The following is a 17867-nucleotide window of genomic DNA, read 5'->3' as shown; positions in this document are numbered from 1 at the left end:
AGCCAAAAAAAAATCCTTCAAAAATTTGAAGGATCCATCTGAAGAAAATAGGAAAAAGCATAAGCATTGTCAAGTTAAATGTAAAACATTGATAAAGCAGTCTAAGAGAGAATTTGAAATGAACTTGGCCATCGAGGCAAAAACTCATAATAAAAACTTTTTAAAATATATCCAAAGAAAGAAACTTGTGAGGGAGTCGGTTGGACCATTAGATGACAGAAGGGTTGAAGGGGCTCTTAGGGAAAATAAGGCCGTTGCAGAAAGACTAAATTAATTATTTGCTTCTGTTTATTAATGAGGATGTTGGGGAGATACCGGTTCCAGAGATGGTTTTAAGGGTGATGATTCAGAAGAACTGAACCAAATCACTGTGAACCTAGAAGATGTAGTAGACCAGATTGACAAACTAAAGAGTAGCAAATCATCTGGACCGGATGTTATGCATCCAGGGTTCTGAAGAACTCAAAAATGAAATTTGAGATCTATTAGTTAAAATTTGTAACTTATTCATTGTACCTGAAGACTGGAGGATGGCCAATGTAACCCCAATATTTTAAAAAGAGCACCAGGGATGATCCGGGAAACTATAGACCAATGAGCCTTACGTCTGTGCCGGTAAAAATAGTGGAAACTATTCTAAAGATCAAAATCACAGAGCATATAGAAAGACATGGTTTAATGGAACCAGCATGGATTTACCCAAGGGAAGTCTTGCCTCACAAATGTGCTTCATTTTTTTGAAGGGATTAATAAATGTGGATAAAAGTAAGTATATTTGGATTTTCAGAAGGCGTTTGACAAAGTCCCTCATGAGAGGCTTCTAAGAAAACTAAAGTCATGGGATAGGATGATTATAAACTGTTTAATAGACATGAAACAGGATTAAATGGTCAATTTTCTCAATGGAAAATGGTAAACAGTGGAGTGCCTCAGGGATCTGTACTTGGACCTGTGCTTTTCAATATATTTATAAATGATCTGGAAAGGAATAAGACAAGTGAGGTAATCAAATTTGCAGATACAAAATTATTCAGAGTAGTTAAATCATACAGTGGATTGTGATAAATTGCAGGAAGACCTTGTGAGACTGGAAGATTTAGCATCCAAATGGCAGACGAAATTTAATGTGGACAAGTGCAAGTTGTTGCATATAGGGAAAAATAACCCATGCTGGAGTTACACGGTGGTAGGTTCCATATTAGGAGTTAATAACTAGGAAAGGTTCTAGGTATCATAGTGGATAATACATTGAAATCATTGGCTCAGTGTGCTACAGCAGTCAAAAAGGCAAACAATGTTAGAAATTATTAGGAAGGGAATGGTGAATAAAATGGAAAATGTCATAATGTCTCTGTATCGCTCTATGGTGAGGCTGCACCTTGAGTACTATGTACAATTCTGGTCACCGCATCTCAAAAAAAGGTATAGTTGCAGTGGAGAAGGTACAGAGAAGTGCGACCAAAATGATAAAGGGTTGGAACAGCTCCCCTATGAGGAAAGGCTAAAAGAAGTTAGGGCAGTTCAGCTTGGACAAGAGACAGCTGAGGGGGGGGGGATATGATAGAGGTCTTTAAAATCATGAGAGGTCTTGAATGGGTAGATGTGAATCAGTTATTTACTCTTTTGGATAATAGAAGGACTAGGGGGCTCTCCATGAAGTTAGCAAGTAGCACATTTAAAACTAGTCTGAGAAAATTCATTCACTCAATGCACAATTAAGCTCTGAAATTTGTTGCCAGAGGATGTTGTTAGTGCAGTTAGTGTAGCTGAGTTTCAAAAAGATTTGGAGAAGTCCATTAACTGATATTAATCAAGTTGACTTAAGGAATAGCCTTCACTATTACTGGCATCAGTAGCATGGGATCTACTTAGTGTTTGGGTACTTGCCATGTACTTGTATCCTGGATTGGCCACTGTTGGAAACAGGATGCTGGGCTTGATGGACCCTTGGTCTGACCCAGTATGGCAATTTCTTATGTTCTTATCCTTGTCCTGACAGGTAATTAAGTAGTAATGTTCTGCATGAACAATCAGGGAGAAATGGGATCATACCTCCTATGTCAAGACTGTCCAGATATGGGATTGTGTCTTCTCTCAGAGAATGGTTCTCAGAGCCATATATCTGGTAGGTGAGGAGACTGTCCTAGAGGACAGAATGAATTGGCTCTTGGAACCTCTGGTCAGGGGAACAGCAAACCAGATATTCTGCGAGTGGGGAATAACTGTGGTAAATGTGTGTATCCCCTCCAAACAGAAAAGTACCACTTTGTATGTATTACCCAGTTCCTCTGGTCTCAGTGGCCTTGTTGAAACTGAGATCAGAGTGAATATGATTCTTATAGCACTCTTTTGGCTAAGACATTACTAGTTTACACTCCTGTGGGAGATGCCCATCAGAAATCCACATAAAACAAAATATAGCAAAATGTTATTACATATCAACATGTTATTACATTTCAACATATCCAATTATTCTATCAAAGGAAAGGGTGTGTGTCACATAGTAAATTTGATTTGCCACCTACTTCAATCATGTAGCAGGCATCTTCAAAATATTTTAATGAAGACTTTTTAGACAGTCCACAATCTAGAACAAAGGCAGCAAGCTTGTAAACATATAAAACAAGCTCAACAACTCATTCTGGAATATAAACTGAAGTTGTTGAGCTTGTTTTATATGTTTACATGCTTGCTGCCCTTGCACCAAATTGTGGACTGTCTAAAAAGTCTTCATTAAAATATTTTGAAGATGCCTGCTACATGATTGAAGTAGGTGGCAAATCATAAATTTGCTATGCAACACACACTTCCTTAGACTTGTATACATTTGAGTGCGATTTGCTCTATCTCCACTACCTACACGGTTGGTGTATCCATTTTCTGCAGAGTATGACATCCTGCACACATGGCACAGTAGGGCATGCTCAAAATTTCTAGAAACTTTGAAATCAAATTTCTGTGCCTGGCTATATATATATAGAGAGAGAGAGAGAGATCACCCATGTATGAGGACTGACATCCTGCTGTCCTTGGAGAACACTGATTACAGGTAAGCAAATCCGCTTTCTTTCAATTACTGCTTTTTCCTCTATCATTTCTTGACCTCTTCAACTGCCTTTCTATTTTCCCTGTTTGTTTTTTCTATCCTGCTGCTTTTTCATTAACTTTCTGCTTCCCTCACCCCTTTCTCTGTGACCCTTCTTGGAATTCCCCAGAACCTTACCTCCCCCTACCTTTTCTGAACCCAGAGTCCTTTTCATTGCTTCCTAGCTAGTTCCCTGCCTCTCACACCACAGTTGTCCTCATCTCCTTATCTAATTTTCTCTGCCTGTCCCACTCTTGTTTTCCATTTCTTCTTTCATTTTTTTTCCCCAACTACCTCATCTGTCCTCAAACATCACTATCCCATACCAGCCGCCTCTATCCCTGTCACTTTCTCCCCTGAGTCAATTTCACTACCAGTGATTTTCCTTGTACCACCATAGTCTCAAGTCCCTGCCCCCTTTCCTGTATCCCTAGCTTTAGGCTGGTATTTTACTGGAATAACAGCTTTCTCTTGCTGCAATTGGTGCAGCAATCACAGTGACTGAGAGAATAGCTACTGCCACTACAGGAAAACACATAATCATGGCCATGAGTGTCGTTCAGGAAGACACAATGTATATAAAGTGCCTGTGGGATAAGGGCATTCTACATGGGGTCTTCTCTAGTCCAAATGACATACTGTCATGCACAGGCACTGGAGAGAATGCAGCAGAACACAGGAAATTTCTAACAAAAGATTGAGATTAATCATGTGATTTCTTTTGAACCTTAAACTGCATAAAGCCTCTAAAATCAAAACTATTGAAAAATAATATGCTAGTTGTTTGTCATACTTTCATAATAAAGAAATAATAAACTTAGATGAGCAGTTGTCAAACAGTGTTCTTGAGAGGACAGAAATGAAAAGCCTCAGATACCACTAATATGACACATTTAACATACAAGATGATGGTTTGTGCAAACTAGAATGGCCACCTTCTTTTCAGTATTTGTTATAAATTTTAATAAATTGTGAAAGATCCTCTTGTATTATGAAATCCACTTTGAAGTTACAAAAGATTGAATTTTTATAAATTTAGACATCTGAGATTTTATTAGCACAAGATAGTCAATGACAATAAAACTAAAGGTTGAATGTAAGCTACTAAATTGGAGGGGTCACTGTATCTTTAGATTGCTCTCTAAAGCTACTAAAACTGCCTTATTAAATTTTGTAACTTTCAAGATTATTGTTTTATAGCCATTAAAAGTGTAAGAGAAATGATTTGATTTAGTGTATTTTCTTATTGTATCAGCATTTTAAGTACAAATAGTTTATAAGAGTTTAGTAGAGCATAATTATAGAAAGATAAAAATGTTGCTTTAACTTAATACTTGTTTTTTTAGCCTGTTAAAGATTTAACAGATAATCTTAACATGCATAAAGAGGAATGTGTCAAGCCAAAGCCATCTGAAGTTAAAAAGGTGAGTCCTACAAAAACATCTTTCAATAAACTTTGTATTCAGTTTCTAATTAGTCATGTACTTCAGGAAACAGCAACTATACAGTCAAATTGCAATTATTTTACATTTTCAGGATTTTATATCCAAGAGATGAAAAATGAAGTACGACATACACATCACACTTAACTAGAATCCTATTGAAATAGATTAATGATTCATAGTTTCCCCATTTCTTTTTCTCCCACAAGACAGACCATCAGTGCTACTCTTGTGCCAAGAGGGTGCTCTACAAGAGCATCATTCTCCTTATCACTGGTTCTGTATGTGGCTACAGTCATATGACTGAGAAAATAACCATCATCAAACTAATAGATCTTCAGTATTTTTAAAAAGTTTACTTTTTTGATCTTCTCCATGTTGTTTTTCTACCTTTTTTATTCTATACAGTTTGTTTCATTAAACATTTCTATTTAAAGGAGTTTTCTGAGGGGGAGGGGTTTTCAAGTCATTGCGACAGGCTTTTCAGTATTGGTGTCAAGTTGTGTTGACAGCTTTTTTTGGGGGGAGGAACTTCTAGACCTAATTTTAAGATTCATTTAGATCTTCTGTTCTTTTCATGGATAACTTCATGCTCTTACTGCATACACAAATGTCAGTTATGAACTATCACAGTGTCTGCTATGGATGCTTTGAGCCAGGCCATGAGACATCTGGTTGCAAGATCTAAGTGAAAATGGCACCTTAATTTGTGAAGCCCTTACCAGAAAAGATAATTCCCACTCTGAGCAGGCCTCTTATCCTAAAAAGGGACCCAAGTTTCATGAAAAGATCAGCTGCAGGCCAGATCTTGTTGCAGTATTTAAATGCAAGGTTAAGTACCAGAGCAAGAACTTATTGATTTCAATACATTATTTTTTGAAAAGCTCAGGGTAATCAAGGCATAGGTTGTGGTGCTAGAAAGTTGAAGTACTTACTGATTCAATATCTGGCATACATTTTGGAGGACTCCAGCCCCTGCAACCTCCATTTCAATTTCATCTCTGCAGACCAGTCCATATTAGCGGTTATGCTAACTGACCAGCAGATGGAGACAGACACCAACAGGCTTGCTGATATCCCTTATAGTCATTTGTGCTGGCCTCAGCTTGCCAGTATTCTCAGTCTCAAACAGATGATAGGCGAACATCCCAGGCTGAGGATTGAGGCCTGGATAGATGAACTGGAATTCTTTAAGATTGTTCCTGAGGTGAGTCTAGTACTCCCTCAATTGAACTTAGTCCTGGGTCTAGTGGATCCAAATTTAGGAAGTTCCTGAAGAGAGAAGTTTTCTCCTTAGATGAGCAGTGCAAGAGCCGAGGGGCTTTCCACTGGCTGGAGTGAGTTTGGGATTAGCTTTGTTTCTCCTTTCCCCCTCCCTATCTCTTATCCTGCCTGGTCTCCTTTCTCTTTAAGACAAAAGTATAGAAGTGTGTGTTTATGAACTATGCATTAAAGTTTAAGAAAAAAAACACAAAATAGCAGGGGAACTATGTTTTACTAAGAAGTGAGAAATCTGCAGAGTTTTTCCACATGTATTTTGTGGAAGGTGATTGTTGCTAAATTTAAACTTTTATTCCCTGTGACATTTGTTTTGAAGTGCAGGAAAAGTCCGTGCTTTTCTTACCTGTGGCATGAAGAAGCTACATGGTAATACCTCTGAAAAGCTATGCCGCGGATGTCAGGAACAACAGGGGCTAACTAATTCCAGTAGTGCTGCTACTTTGGACTGGGGGGGGGGGGGAGTGCATTTCCATGGACTTCTCAGACTCAAGAGTTTAATTCAGTGAGAATTCTACCATAGCAACTGCGATGGCCATTTTATGGGAGCGAAAGGGAAAAAGAACTTCTCTGATTCTCATTGACCAGATTAATACCAGTCCAGCTCATAATGGAGTTTCAGGACCATTTCCTCGGTGTCTTAAGCTTTCTTTTCCAAGGAGATTTTAAGATGCTTACAGCAAACTTTTTCAGTGGGGCAGAGTTTAGCCCTTAAATCCACCCCAGATCTTTCTTCTTCAAATGCAGCAGATGGAAGAAAAGTTAAAAAAAAAAAAAATGAGTTCAGAAGAAAAGCGAATATGATTTATTCAGGATCTGAAGATTCCATGGATGGTTTTGGATGCCCTGGGGAATGGTGTTAATGAAGAGGATCTCAAAGAAAGAAAATTGCCTCTTGAAGAGGAGGATGTTTCAGCCAGCAATGGTTCAGTTTTTCCACAAAGAAGAACTTTCTTGATTACGTAGTCTTTACGGACTTTAAATATTGCAGATGACAAGAAGGATTAGATTCTCTCCTGCAGAGGATCCCATCATGATTAGTATTAGGAAACCACATAAGGCTTTTCCTTTTACACCAGGCAGTACAAGATTTAATTGATTTGGAATGGGTTTCTCCAGAGGTAAATTTTAAAGGAGGAAGGACTTTGGATAAGTGTTATCCCTTTTTGACCCAACTAAAGGATAAATACAGATTTCCAAAGGTGGATGCTCTTGTGTGTAGTACAGTCTTAAAAGATGCTCAGGACAGGAAAATGAGTCCGAGTTAAAACATTCCTTCGAAGCAGCAAGTATGGCACTCCAGATTGCAGCATGTAGTTGCATTGTTGCAAGCTCATGTTTATGCTTACCTCAGCATATTCAAGAGGAAATAATGGAAGCCAATGATATTGCTGACTTGTGTGCTTGTTTAAAGCCAGGAGCCACATACTTTGCAGTTGCTTCTTTTCAGTTGGTACATACCTCTGCCCAAAGTTTGGCTTCTATTGTAATGGCTAGGGATGTGAATCGTTTTCCATATCGTCTTAACGATAGAAATCGTGTGGCAGGGCAAGAAAATCGTCTTAGGCACGATTTTTTAGTTAAAAAATCGTTAAAAATCGTTTTTTCCGATTAGTGCGCACTAACTCGAGTTAGTGCGCACTAACGGGAGTTAGTGCGCACTAACTGGGAGTTAGTGCGCACTAACTGAAAATGATACAATTTGACACTTTTCAGGTCAGTTAAGGTCAGTTTAGGAATGAATATGTATTCCTATTGGCTGCCCTACCAAGTTTCCTACTGACAGTATATGGGGGATGGGAAATGGAAACAGTTGGTAGCTTGACAAAACAAGTAATGTGATCAGTCAGTGTGACTAGAACTTGTGCCCTAACCCTGATACCAGGGGTATTGTGATCTTCCTGCACACAGTGCCCTATCCCTATTAATACCAGGAGTGTTGTGATCTTCCTGCACACAGTGCCCTATCCCTAATACCAGGGGTGTTGTGATCTTCCTGCACACAGTGCCCTATTCCTGATACTGGGGGTGTTGTGATCTTCCTGCACACAGTGCCCTATTCCTGATACCGGGGGTGTTGTGATCTTCTTGCACACATCCCGATATCAGGGATAGGGCACTGCATGCAGGAAGATCACAACACTCCTGGTATTAATAGGGATAGGGCACTGCATGCAGGAAGATCACAACACTCCTGGTATTAATAGGGATAGGGCACTGCATGCAGGAAGATCACAACACCCATGGTATCAGGGATAGGGCACTGTGTGCAGGAAGATCACAATACCCCGGAGGAGTGAGGGTCAGGCAGCTCCCCCCTGTCTGTGAAGCCAGCCTCTCACTAGTAATGCAGGGAGGGAGCTGTCTCAGACTTCACCATCCTCCCCCCCCCCTTACCCACACACCATTCACTAGCTGGGACATGGGGGAAGTCAGGAGTGAGGGTCAGGCAGCTCCCCCCTGTCTGTGAAGCCAGCCTCTCACTAGTAATGCAGGGAGGGAGCTGTCTCAGACTTCACCATCCACCCCCCCCCCCTCACCCACACACCATTCACTAGCTGGGACATGGGGGAAGTCAGGAGTGAGGGACAGGCAGCTCCCCCTGTCTGTGAAGCCAGCCTCTCACTAGTAATGCAGGGAGAGAGCTGTCTCAGACTTCACCATCCTCCCCCCCCCCCCCTCACCCACACACCATTCACTAGCTGGGACATGGGGGAAGTCAGGAGTGAGGGTCAGGCAGCTCCCACCTGTCTGTGAAGCCAGCCTCTCACTAGTAATGCAGGGAGGGAGCTGTCTCAGACTTCACCATCCTCCCCCCCCCCCCTCACCCACACACCATTCACTAGCTGGGACATGGGGGAAGTCAGGAGTGAGGGTTAGGCAGCTCCCCCCTGTCTGTGAAGCCAGCCTCTCACTAGTAATGCAGGGAGGGAGCTGTCTCAGACTTCACCATCCTCCCCCCCCCCCTCACCCACACACCATTCACTAGCTGGCACATGGGGGAAGTCAGGAGTGAGGGTCAGGCAGCTCCCCCCTGTCTGTGAAGCCAGCCTCTCACTAGTAATGCAGGGAGGGAGCTGTCTCAGACTTCACCATCCACCCCCCCCCCTCACCCACACACCATTCACTAGCTGGGACATGGGGGAAGTCAGGAGTGAGGGTCAGGCAGCTCCCCCCTGTCTGTGAAGCCAGCCTCTCACTAGTAATGCAGGGAGGGAGCTGTCTCAGACTTCACCATCCACCCCCCCCCCCTCACCCACATACCATTCACTAGCTGGGACATGGGGGAAGTCAGGAGTGAGGGTCAGGCAGCTCCCCCCTGTCTGTGAAGCCAGCCTCTCACTAGTAATGCAGGGAGGGAGCTGTCTCAGACTTCACCATCCTCCCCCCACCCCTCACCCACACACCATTCACTAGCTGGGACATGGGGGAAGTCAGGAGTGAGGGTCAGGCAGCTCCCCCCTGTCTGTGAAGCCAGCCTCTCACTAGTAATGCAGGGAGGGAGCTGTCTCAGACTTCACCATCCACCCCCCCCCCTCACCCACACACCATTCACTAGCTGGGACATGGGGGAAGTCAGGAGTGAGGGACAGGCAGCTCCCCCCTGTCTGTGAAGCCAGCCTCTCACTAGTAATGCAGGGAGGGAGCTGTCTCAGACTTCACCATCCTCCCCCCACCCCTCACCCACACACCATTCACTAGCTGGGACATGGGGGAAGTCAGGAGTGAGGGTCAGGCAGCTCCCCCCTGTCTGTGAAGCCAGCCTCTCACTAGTAATGCAGGGAGGGAGCTGTCTCAGACTTCACCATCCTCCCCCCCCCCCCCCCACACCCACACACCATTCACTAGCTGGGACATGGGGGAAGTCAGGAGTGAGGGTCAGGCAGCTCCCCCCTGTCTGTGAAGCCAGCCTCTCACTAGTAATGCAGGGAGGGAGCTGTCTCAGACTTCACCATCCTCCCCCCCCCCCTCACCCACACACCATTCACTAGCTGGCACATGGGGGAAGTCAGGAGTGAGGGTCAGGCAGCTCCCCCCTGTCTGTGAAGCCAGCCTCTCACTAGTAATGCAGGGAGGGAGCTGTCTCAGACTTCACCATCCACCCCCCCCCCCCCCCCTCACCCACACACCATTCACTAGCTGGGACATGGGGGAAGTCAGGAGTGAGGGTCAGGCAGCTCCCCCCTGTCTGTGAAGCCAGCCTCTCACTAGTAATGCAGGGAGGGAGCTGTCTCAGACTTCACCATCCTCCCCCCCCCCCCCTCACCCACACACCATTCACTAGCTGGGACATGGGGGAAGTCAGGAGTGAGGGTCAGGCAGCTCCCCCCTGTCTGTGAAGCCAGCCTCTCACTAGTAATGCAGGGAGGGAGCTGTCTCAGACTTCACCATCCACCCCCCCCCCTCACCCACACACCATTCACTAGCTGGGACATGGGGGAAGTCAGGAGTGAGGGTCAGGCAGCTCCCCCCTGTCTGTGAAGCCAGCCTCTCACTAGTAATGCAGGGAGGGAGCTGTCTCAGACTTCACCATCCTCCCCCCCCCCCCCCCTCACCCACACACCATTCACTAGCTGGGACATGGGGGAAGTCAGGAGTGAGGGTCAGGCAGCTCCCCCCTGTCTGTGAAGCCAGCCTCTCACTAGTAATGCAGGGAGGGAGCTGTCTCAGACTTCACCATCCTCCCCCCCCCCCCTCACCCACACACCATTCACTAGCTGGGACATGGGGGAAGTCAGGAGTGAGGGACAGGCAGCTCCCCCCTGTCTGTGAAGCCAGCCTCTCACTAGTAATGCAGGGAGGGAGCTGTCTCAGACTTCACCATCCTCCCCCCCCCCCCCCCTCACCCACACACCATTCACTAGCTGGGACATGGGGGAAGTCAGGAGTGAGGGTCAGGCAGCTCCCCCCTGTCTGTGAAGCCAGCCTCTCACTAGTAATGCAGGGAGGGAGCTGTCTCAGACTTCCCCATCCTCCCCCCCCCCTCACCCACACACCATTCACTAGCTGGGACATGGGGGAAGTCAGGAGTGAGGGTCAGGCAGCTCCCCCCTGTCTGCGAAGCCAGCCTCTCACTAGTAATGCAGGGAGGGAGCTGTCTCAGACTTCACCATCCTCCCCCCCCCCTCACCCACACACCATTCACTAGCTGGGACATGGGGGCAGTCAGGAGTGAGGGTCAGGCAGCTCCCCCCTGTCTGTGAAGCCAGCCTCTCACTAGTAATGCAGGGAGGGAGCTGTCTCAGACTGGTATCAGGGTTAGGGCACTGTGTGCAGGAAGATCACAACACTCCTGGTATTAATAGGGATAGGGCACTGTAAGAGATGACTGTAGTAGATTGAATAAAGATCTGATGTTTCTGCTCTCCTCACACCAAACAAAAACAACACACAAGCAGAGAAGCCCTTCTTACAAAGCTGAGCTAGTGAGTTAAGTAGGAGGAAAAGTAAACATACTGGTGCCAGTGTGGCTACTTAAAAAATACACTTACCAACAATCAGTTACATATATTTGAACTGTGTACAGTTCCAGCCAGGACCACCTTTCTAAAATGCACAGTGATTGGCAAATTCAACATGCACTAGCATTTCAGGTGCCTGCTAACAAAAATAATAAACAAACAAGTTCTAGTCACGTGAGTGCTGATCATTACATTACTTTTTTTGTCAAGCTTCCAACTGTTTCCATTTCAAATCCCCCCAACCATATTGGTAACATCAATAGATAAGAGCACAGCCAGCCAATAGGAATACATACATACATATTCATTCCTAAGTGACCTTTACTGACCTGGGAAGTGTGAACACTTTGTTTCATTTTCTGTTGGTGTTCGTTAGTTTCCAGTTCCATTTCCCATCCCCCCAACCATCACCTCAGTGGTAACCTTGGTAACATCAATAGATAAGAGGGCAGCCAGCCAATAGGAACACATATTCATTCCTAACTGACCTTCAGTGACCTGGAAAGTGTTTATTTGTATCATTTTCAGTTAGTGCGCACTAAATCGAGTTAGTGCGCACTAACACGATTTAACGATTTTTAACGATAAATCGTTAGAATTTCTATTGTATCGTGTTCTATAACAATTTAAGACGATATAAACATTATCGGACGATAATTTTAATCGTTGAAAAACGATTCACATCCCTAGTAATGGCTAGGAGACTTCTTTGGTTGTGGAACTGGTCACCTGATTCAATTTAAAAAAACAGTTTGACAAAACTTTCCTTTTAAGGGTGCTGTTTTGTTTGGAGAAGATCTAGAAAAGATGGCCAAGGCATGAGAAGGATTTGGAGATCCAGATACTTCCTGAGGGGAAGGTCTAGGAGTTTTTCCATACTAATCTAGTCAGAAGCAGATTTAGGGATGTCAAAAGGAGTAGGCAGGGGCACCCCATAGTGCTCAGAGATCTCTATCTTTCCTTAGATTTCAGTCCTTCCAGTCAACCAAGAAAGATGGTAAAGAAGGTTCCTCAGGAGCAGCATGTCCCTCCAGAAGTACACAGACTCATCCAGGAATCCAGTCTCTGTCTCTAGGAATAGGCGGCCACTTATCAAATGTTCTTTCAGAGAGAGGTCCATAATACTTCAGACCAGTGGGTCTTGGATATAATTCAGAATGGGTATGTTCTGGAATTTTCCTGGCCTATTTCAGAAACTTTTATGGTTTCTCATTGTCATTGCTTCTAAAGAAAAAAAAAAAGGCTGTAAAAGAGACTCTACAGCACCTTCTTGCTCTAGAGGTAGTGATTACAGTACCCAGGTCTCAATCATTCCATATATTTTGTGGTTCTCAAGAAGGAAGGTTCCTTTCATCCCATTTTGGATTTAAAAGGATCAACAGATTTCTTAATATCGATCATAGTAAGAAATGGAGAATTTTTTTACTTCCTTAGATCTCACGGAAGCTTTTTGTATTCCCATAACGAAGGATCAGCAGAGGTGCCTCTGTTTTGCGGTTTTATGATTATTTCAGTTTCAAGCCTACCCTTTTGGTCTTACCAAGGCTTTGCAGACCTTTTGAAAGGTAATGATAGTGGTGGTTGCAGCATTAAGAAAACAGATAATTTTGGTTCACCTGTATCTCAGCGATTGGCTTATCAGGGCAAAATCAGAACATGAAAGCAGGCAAACCACTGAACAGGTAGTTCATTTTCTGCAAAATTTAGACTGGCACTTCAAGAATAGCCTCATCCCGTGACCGAAGTTAGAGAACTTGGGAGCACTTTTTAACACAAAGCAGGAGACTGTGAGGCTACCACATCAAAGGTTTCAAAAATCACAGCTTCAGATTCGCTCATTGGTCTTGGACAGGTATCCACCAGTGTGGAGTTACCTTCAGGTTCTCGGCTCCATATTGGAAGCATTATATCTAGTTCTCTGGGCAAGGGCATTGTTGTCCAGATGGAATACACAGTCTCAGGATTATTCTCTGAGGCTATTGGTGGCCATTCAAGCGAGGAAAAGTCTTTGGTATTTGCACTCTAGTAATCTAGAAAAAGGAGTCTATCTGGAGCTTCTGCTTTGGATAACAATAACAGACACCAGCCTTTTCTATTGGGAAGCTCACTGTATGGACAAGTCTGTACAGGGTTATTGGTCGAAGGAAGAAGCAGAATGGTCCAAAAACCAATTGAAGAACAGTGAGATTTGATTGACACTAGAACATTTTCTATGCATCATAAAAGGACAAGCGGTGAAGATTTTCAGGGCTAGTGCAAGATTGGCCAACGGAGTCCTTTTGTTTGTATTCCCCCATGGCCAATGATAGGAAGATTTCTGCAGAGAATTGCCAGGCCACAGGGTCTGGTAGTTCTAATAGCTATAGATTGGCCAGGATGTCTGTTATGTGGATCTGAGGCTGCTGGATGAAACTCCATTATGGCTGCTTCAATATAGAAATATTTTCTCACAAAGTCCGGTTCTTCATAAGAATCCATCTTCTTTCTTATGGCCTGGCTTTTGAAAGGTTGCATTTAAATAAGCAAGATTACTCTCAACAAGTGGTGCATTTGCTTTTAAAAGCAAAAAAAACATCTATGTCCTTAGTGTACGTTCAAGACTAGAAGGTTTTTGAACATTGGTGCTCTGTCAAGTGGATAGTTCCCAGGAATGCTTCAATTCCCTGTTCTTGAATTTCTTCAAAATGGTCTTACTAAAGAATTGGTGCTCAATTCTTTGAAGAGTCAAGAGGTAGCTATAGCTTGATACAAAGGGGAGTATACAGTGCAAACCCTTATTAGCCCATCCTGATGTTTCCCACTTCTTGAGAGTGGTGAAACACTTTAAACTTCCAGTGAAATACCCAGTTTCTTGTTGGGATTTGAACTTGATTATTATTATTTTTATTTATTTTTTAGCAAGTTCTACCTTTTGAACCTCATAGAAGAATTTCCTTGGTCTTTAATCTTGAGAATAGCCTTTCTAATTGATGTTTGTTCTGCTAGATGAGTATCAGTTTCAAGCCTTGTCCTGCAGAGAACCTTTCTTGGCAGTTGCTCAGGATATGGTCCATTCATGTGGCTTCATTGTTCCTTTCAAAAGTATGTGTTCCATCAGAATCAAGTGATTTATTTGCCTCTTTTAATAGGAGTCTTGAAGGCCAAGAATTCCCAGCCTTGCATTCCTTGGATGTACAAAGAACTTAAAGATATTTGAAAGTAACAATTGATTTTGAAAAATCTGATCACTTGTTTCTGTACTCTGGACCATGCAAAGGTAAAGTGGCAATGAAAACTAAAATAGCTCAATGGATTAAGCAAATCATTACTGCAGCTTATGTAGATAGTGGGAAAACTTTGCCCAAACTGGTCAAGGCACATTCCACCACTTCTTGGGCAGAATTGTGGTTGATATATCCGCAGGAAATCTGTAAAGCAGCGACATGGTCAACATTACGTTCCTTTTCAAAGCATTATGATTTGGATGTAAGGACCAGGGAAGAGGCTGCATTTGCTGCAGAGATTCTGCAAGTGGGTTTGGCAATATCCTGCCCAGATCAGGAGTAGCCAGGGTATATCCCACTCATCTGGATTTGTCTGCATGGATGAAAATGGAGAAATTTGCCTTTACCTGATAATTTCCTTGAGTTCAGACAGACCAGTCCAGAACCATCCCATTGTATTTTTCTGCCAAACTATAACTTTCTTTCAGTTACTGATGTTTCTTATTCAAAGGAAGGTATGAATAAGTGTCTCAGCACTTAACAGGTGCTATTAATGTTTCTAATGTGTTGGAAGCCCTTTGATGTTATGGAATTTAATGGTTTGTGGAGTTAGCCTTACCTGAATTATCTGTATAAGTTGAGGTCAGCATGGGTACCTCTAAGGGATTTCATCATCAAGCTTATTAGTCTCTGTCTTCATCGAATGGTCGATGAGCCTAACCCACTCCTCTGGAAAAGAAATTAAGTAAGAGTGAATTTCTCCATGCTTCAAAGTAGCGTGCACAGAGGATTGCCTTTCCTTCATTTAGGTATGAACTGCCCTTGACCCTGATGGTGATGTTGAGGAAGAGGTTGCCCCAGTGCACACTGTGCACAAACTGAGCCAGTTCCCTTCCCCCACCCAAATACTCCACATCTTAAGATTGCCAGTACACTTGCCAAGGCACTGCATCTCATTCACTTTGTAAGTATGGATGTACATTTAGAAGTGAAATTTAAGATCCGCGCACGTATGCCGGCTTGTGCACATAGATGCAGTGATAGTGGCATGCCATGAGCATGCCACTATCCATGCATCCACACGGGATCTCTCTTCAGTCCTTTCTTTTCCGCTGAGCTAAATTTTCACTGAGGTGGAGCGCATGCTCTTTTCTCAGGGAAATGTTTTGTTTTTGTTTTTTTGTTTTTTCTTCCTGTGCTGGGTTTCTCGTCAATTACCATTCCTTTTCTGTTGGTATTTTTTTCATTCTTCTCCTGTATCAGCCAGTCATGTCTTTTGCGGTCACTGGTGAGCCTCATGGCGGCCTTGGGCTTCCGTCGGTGCCCCCAGACTATGTCCCTGATGGATCCACATGAAGTGTGCATCCTCTGCCTGGGGGCATCACACGATGTTCAGTGCTGCAAATTGTGCTCTCAAATGATCCCTAAAGGATGTTGGGCCAGGTAGGATAAGATGGAGAAGGGTTTTGGCTCTGGTAAATCAGAGCCCTCCATTTCGACATCAGTCCTTAGTCGGATGACTAAGGACTGAGGGGAACCATTCATCCTCGATTCCTCAGTGACCACTTCCCGAGGCTTGTGGGAGAAAAAGGCTCCAGGGATCGCCCAGTCTTGATCTCCAAGTCATGCACTTCAGGATCATCTTCCTCATCCTCTGTGCCGGGGAAGGACTGGGCCAAGCACCAAGGGAGGTCTCTGAAGCACTGTCACCGGACCTAGTCTGCACGCGGGGCCAGGTTCAATCTGGCTCTGGCGCTTGTCATTTTGCCCTCGAAGCGGCCACAGCAAGAGGAGGCTCCATCCTTCCTCTATGCCGGTGGCCAGAAGCCACCCACACCAGTTCCGGTGCCAGATGTCGATCATCCTCTGGGCTCCAAGGAGGAGGTAGCCTTTTCCCTCCCCTCTCAGCCTGCCCTTTCATCAGAGGCTTTTGAGGCGGAGCTTTAAACGTCTGGTGCATCTGGCAGTGGAACATGCTTTGCACGAAAGGGAACCTTTGCTCCCGGTACCTGGGCCGATGCTTTACCCAGTGCCGGCACAGACACCTGCGCTGATTATGCCCAGGGTTGTTAGACCATTTTGACGACATCCTCTGTGTCCTCTGGACCTAGTTACTGCTGGTGCCCCGTGATTTCTCGGTTGGCCATCAGGCACTGAAACACAAAGCGTCCAAGCTTTACCTTGTGGGGGATTCGTCTGAGGACGAGGGCCCGTCTATGCCCTCTGCTACAGGGCCATCATGCCCCCCTTCCGGCACTGCAAGGACCTGGGCCAGGCCTTCAGGTCCTTCTATGCTCTCAGGCTCCTGAGGGCCCCGCCTATGGATATGCCCAGTGCTCCCCAGCCCCCATCTCCGGGTGGTCGAGATGAGCCTGAGGACCCATATGACCCCTGAGGGAAGGACGCCTCTGAAGCTTCATTGGTGAATTCTGATGATCTTCTATCAGATCCTTCCCTCCTCAGGAGTGCTGCTATTCTCCGCAGAGGATTTAACTTTTGCGTGGTTCGTCCAGGCGATGGCTGAAGCCATACCCTTTCAACTTATGATGGAGGAAAATGCCTGACATAAGATGCTGGAGATTCTCCAGTTTGTGGACGCCCCAAAGGGGGTTGTAGAAGTGCCTGTTCACAAGATTTTCAGAGAGCTGCTGCTTTGGCTCTGGGAGCATCACCTCTCTGTGGCCCCGATGAACCAGAAGACTGGGGGAGTGCCTTGTTCAGCAGGCCATGGGGTTTGAGAAGCACCGACTTCCCCACCAATCTGTGGTAGTAGAATTTGCGCTAAAGAAGGCAGAGAGGTTGAAAACTCATGCCTCAGCCCCTCCTGGTAAGGATAACAGGGCATGGGATGTTATGGGGAGGAGAGTGTTTCAAGGCTCCATTTTGGTGGCTGTTTCGCCTCCTACCTTTTGTTTGACACATTATACTCGTAACTCTGGAAACAAGTCCAGGAGGTTACGGATGGTCTGGCGCTGCAACCTCAGGAGGCCCTTATGGCACTTGTGCAGCAGGGCCTGGAGTGTGGGAAGCACGAAGTAGTGCTACCTATGATGTTTGTGAGACAGCGGGCTGAGTGGCAGCGGCTGGTACTTCTACGCAGCGTCTCTCCTGGCTTTGTGCCACAGACCTCCGTCCAGAGGTGCAGGACCGGCTAGCTGACTTCCCTTCCACCGGGGATAACCTGTTTGGTGACAAGGTCAAGGAGGCAGTCCATAACTGAAGAACCTCTGAGTCTCTCTAGCAGTTGTCAGCCGGTGCCTCTGCTTCGTCAGCATCTTCTAAGAGGTCTTCCCGGCTAGGGCTGCGGAGGCCATTCTACAGAACATGGAAGTACTACCCTCCTGCCCCTTGCTCTCGGCTGCAACACGCCAGCGCCAGGGGCAGATTTATTTATTTA

The 17867-nt window shown here is 44.9% G+C and overlaps 1 protein-coding gene across 1 annotated transcript in view; it reads left to right on the top strand.

Annotated features, from left to right (window-relative positions):
• CD2AP (CD2 associated protein) overlaps nt 1-17867 on the top strand; it is a 387343-nt gene that overhangs the window by 331417 nt on the left and 38059 nt on the right. Inside the window, 1 exon segment of the mRNA XM_029596051.1 lies at nt 4432-4509. Coding sequence (XP_029451911.1) covers nt 4432-4509 — 78 coding nt within the window.

The sequence above is a fragment of the Rhinatrema bivittatum genome, chromosome 3, assembly GCF_901001135.1.
Source record: "Rhinatrema bivittatum chromosome 3, aRhiBiv1.1, whole genome shotgun sequence".
Classification (NCBI taxonomy): Eukaryota; Metazoa; Chordata; class Amphibia; order Gymnophiona; family Rhinatrematidae; genus Rhinatrema; species Rhinatrema bivittatum.
The sequence above is the reverse complement of the archived record's forward strand: the minus strand, read 5'-3'. Positions and strand labels throughout refer to the sequence as shown.